The sequence below is a fragment of the Colobus angolensis genome, unplaced genomic scaffold (genome assembly GCF_000951035.1).
Source record: "Colobus angolensis palliatus isolate OR3802 unplaced genomic scaffold, Cang.pa_1.0 Scaffold101, whole genome shotgun sequence".
Taxonomy (NCBI): domain Eukaryota; kingdom Metazoa; phylum Chordata; class Mammalia; order Primates; family Cercopithecidae; genus Colobus; species Colobus angolensis.
The window spans coordinates 5,903,026-5,906,624 of NW_012111031.1; the positions used below are offsets into that span (position 1 = coordinate 5,903,026).

The 3,599-nt window shown below is 44.7% G+C and overlaps 1 protein-coding gene across 2 annotated transcripts in view; it reads left to right on the forward strand.

Annotated features, from left to right (window-relative positions):
* Positions 1-3,599, forward strand: part of KIAA0226L (KIAA0226-like ortholog) — a 48,162-nt gene that overhangs the window by 32,043 nt on the left and 12,520 nt on the right. For both annotated transcript variants that reach the window (XM_011939826.1, XM_011939834.1), the window contains exon 10: positions 2,595-2,659. In XM_011939826.1, coding sequence (XP_011795216.1) covers positions 2,595-2,659 — 65 coding nt within the window. The remainder of the gene's footprint in view (positions 1-2,594; positions 2,660-3,599) is intronic.

A 3,599-nucleotide genomic window follows, 5' to 3' on the forward strand; every position in this document is an offset into this window, starting at 1 on the left:
AGTAGAGACGGGGTTTCACCGTGTTAGCCAGGATGGTCTCGAACTCCTGACCTCATGATCCACCCGTCTCGGCCAGATAATTTTAAGACTGGACCACTTTATCTTCCAGAACAGTCAGTGTGAAATAAAAATGAATGAATAAACTTCTAAAAAAGGAACACTTAATCTCAGGGAAAGCACTTATAGTTAAAAAAATGTTACAGAGACCAGGGAGTGGCTCGCACCCGTCTGTAATCCCAGCACTTTGGGAGGCCTAGGCTAGGATCGGGGATCACCTGATGTCGGGAGTTTGAGGCCAGCCTGGGCAACATGGTGAAACCCTCTCTCTACTAAAAATACAAAAATTAACTAGGCGTGGTGAGCGCAGGCCTGTAATCCCAGCTACTCAGGAGGCTGAGGAGCAAGAATTGCTTTAACCCAGGAGGCGGAGGTTGCAGTGAGCTGAAATTGCGCCACTGCACTCCAGCCTGGGTGACAGAGCGAGACTCCATCTCAAAACCAACAAAGGAAATGTAACAGAATGTAAATAAAAATATGTTTGTTCTCTAAGAAGTAACAAAAGTTCTAAAAGACAAAACAACTAAGATTATGCAGAAAAGGAAATAAACCTATAAATTTAAAATAATAGTTTAATTGTAATTTGTTCTGAGAGTATAGGACAGATTATGGAAAAAGATGATACACAAAACATTTTAACCAAGTCTAATTTTTCCATCCCTCTTGGTTTGTATTTAATTTGGTGTGCAAACCGCCAAACGTTACAGAGGGACTGGTGAGGGTTGTTGACTGTCCAAGGGACTGGAGAGGGGTTGACTCTGCCTCATGGAGATGCCTTATAGACTAGATATTTCTTTTGTTTTTCTTCTTTTGAGAGAATGCCAAGAAAATCTCTAGGTGTTGTGAGGGGTCACTTTCCTTAGCCTGGGGTATCTTTACTTTAGGGGTTTCCTAAGTCCTTGCTATGGCACCTGGGCAGAGATTTAGCATATTTTTACCTTGGCCATCTTTGCTGATCCTGAACTGTAATCACATTTTACAATTTCCTTGGTATTTCCAAGTCACATGTAAAACTATGGCATAAACAGTTCAATAGAAAATCCCTCAAGCCGGGCTCAGTGGCCGATGCCTGTAATCCCAGCGCTTTGGGAGGCCAAGGTGGGCGGGATCTCCTGCGGTCAGGAGTTCAAGACCAGCCTGGCTAACATGGCGGAACCCCATCTCTACTAAAAATACAAAAATTAGCCGGGCGTGGTGGTGCATGCCTGTGGTCCCAGCTACTTGGGAGGCTGAGGCAGGAGAACCGCTTGAACCCGGGAGGTGAAGGTTGCAGTGAGCCGAGATTGCACCACTGCACTCCAGCCTGAGTGACAGAGTAAGACTACGTCTCAAAAAAAAAAAGAAAGAAAATCCCTCAATGGAATGGAATATCTCTTACCAGAAATGTTTGTTTTGATTTCTTTGTCTTATATTACCTCTTATTCATCTAAATTTCTTTAGATTCATTTGTGAATTTCCCAAGTGCATCATCTTTTGATGTATGGGCTCCCTGAACTATCTTCCTTGTATAACTATCTTCCTTGTATAACTATCTTCCTTGTATAACTATCTTCCTTGTATAAAGGCTGGTTCTCTCTGGAGCTGGAACCCTATACATGGGCATTGAGACCCTCCCTAAAAACCCCTTGGGGTTATCAGTGACACTGACTTCTGCTTTGGTTTTAGCAGAAGCTTTTTTTTGTTTTGTTTTGTTTTTTTCTGAGACAGACTCTCACTCTTTCACCCAGACTGGAGTGCAGTAGTGCAATCTCGGCTCACTGCAAGCTCCGCCTCCCAGGTTCACGCCGTTCTCCTGCCTCGGCCTCCCAAGTAGCTGGGACCACAGGCGTCCACCACCACGCCTGGCTAATTTTTTTGTATTTTTAGTAGAGATGGAGTTTCACCATGTTAGCCAGGATGGTCTAGATCTCCTGATCTCATGATCTGCCTGCCTCGGCCTCCCAAAGTGCTGGGATTACAGGCATGAGCCACTGCGCCTGGCCTAGCAGAAGCTTTTAAAGAGACGTAGCTTTAAGGCTGGGCACAGTGGCTCATACCTGTAATTCTGGCACTTTGGGAGGCCGAAGTAGGAGGATGACTTGAGGCCCGGAGTTCGAGACCAGCGTGGACAACATAGAGAGACCCTATCTCTACAAAAATAAATAAATAAATAAAGCCAAAAAATAGCTAGCTGGGCATGGTGGCGTGTACCTATAGTCCTAGCTGTCTACACAGGAGGCTGAGGATTGCGTGAGCCGAGTCGAGGAGTTTGAGGCAGTCGTGAACTATGATCATGCCAGTGCCCTCCAGCCTGTGTGACAGAGCAAGACCCTGTCTCAGGAAAAAATAAAAATAAAAATTAGTCGCAGTTTTAAAAGACTCAGAGATTTCAACTAGAAAATTGTATTGAATAAATCTATTTCTTTCCCAAATGAAAGGTGATAAGGTTAAGGCCCTTAGTTGAGAAAAGTTTCACGATGGCAATTTCTTTTCTAATTAGTGAAAAACATTCCATTGGCCTTCTCTGAAATGTAACTAGTATCATTTTTTGTATTCAGGAGGGACCTTGTGGTAGCAGCCCAGAATTTTTTCTGTGCCGGCTGTGGAACTCCGATAGAGCCTAGTAAGTACGGATAATGGATCGCCTGCTTATTATGTGATGGCACGGTCAAGAATAGCAAAGTAGGGCAGCGCATTGCTTGTGTGAGAGACGCCTTTGATGAGAAGTTGTTATAAAGGCTTCACAGAAGTTGCCCTCTTTTTCATGAGGAGGCCATCATGACTGACAAGGCTGTGTGACCAACTGGGACCGAGGACACCAGGACCAGCCTCCTAGTCCTCTCCCTGTTGGGCATCGGCTCCAACCACATGGCCTCCTGCTGCCCCTTCAAAATGCCAGGCTCACTTCTGACATATTTGCATTTGTGGTTTTCTCTCCCCCAAATGCTCTCCCTGCAGACACCCCCATGACTGATTCCTTTGCTTCTTTCACATTTTCACTCCAAAGCCATGAGGTCTTCCCTTGCTGCTCTATCTAAAATGCCTGTCTTGCCCCACTGCTGGTCACAAACAATCCCATGTACGCTTTGTATTACCCAGCCTTATTTTTTTCCTTTATTTTCTTGCGCAATATTTTCTTAGAAGCCCCTTCTTTTTATTCTTAGCACAGTCTTTCTAAAATAGTCTCTTATATTTTACTAATATGTCTTCTTATTATCTGTCTTCAACACTAGATTATAAGTTCTGTGAGGCCAGATGTATTGTCTGTTATATTTATTACTTTAGTCCCAGCTTCTAGAAGAGTGCCTGGCATGTAGTAGGTCCTCGAAAGATATTTGTTGAGTAAAGGAATGACTTACCAAGGAGCTAGCCAAACTTCTCTGAGGGAATTTGAGGAGGTGGCCTGAGAGGATCATTCCTGGGCCAACTGAGGCCTAGAAGATTAGACTTTCCTGGGCCAGGCACGGTGTCTCCCACCTGTAATCCCAGCACTTTGGGAGGCCGAGGTGGGCAGATCACCTGAGGTCAGGAGTTTGAGACCAGCCTGGCCAACATGGTGAAAC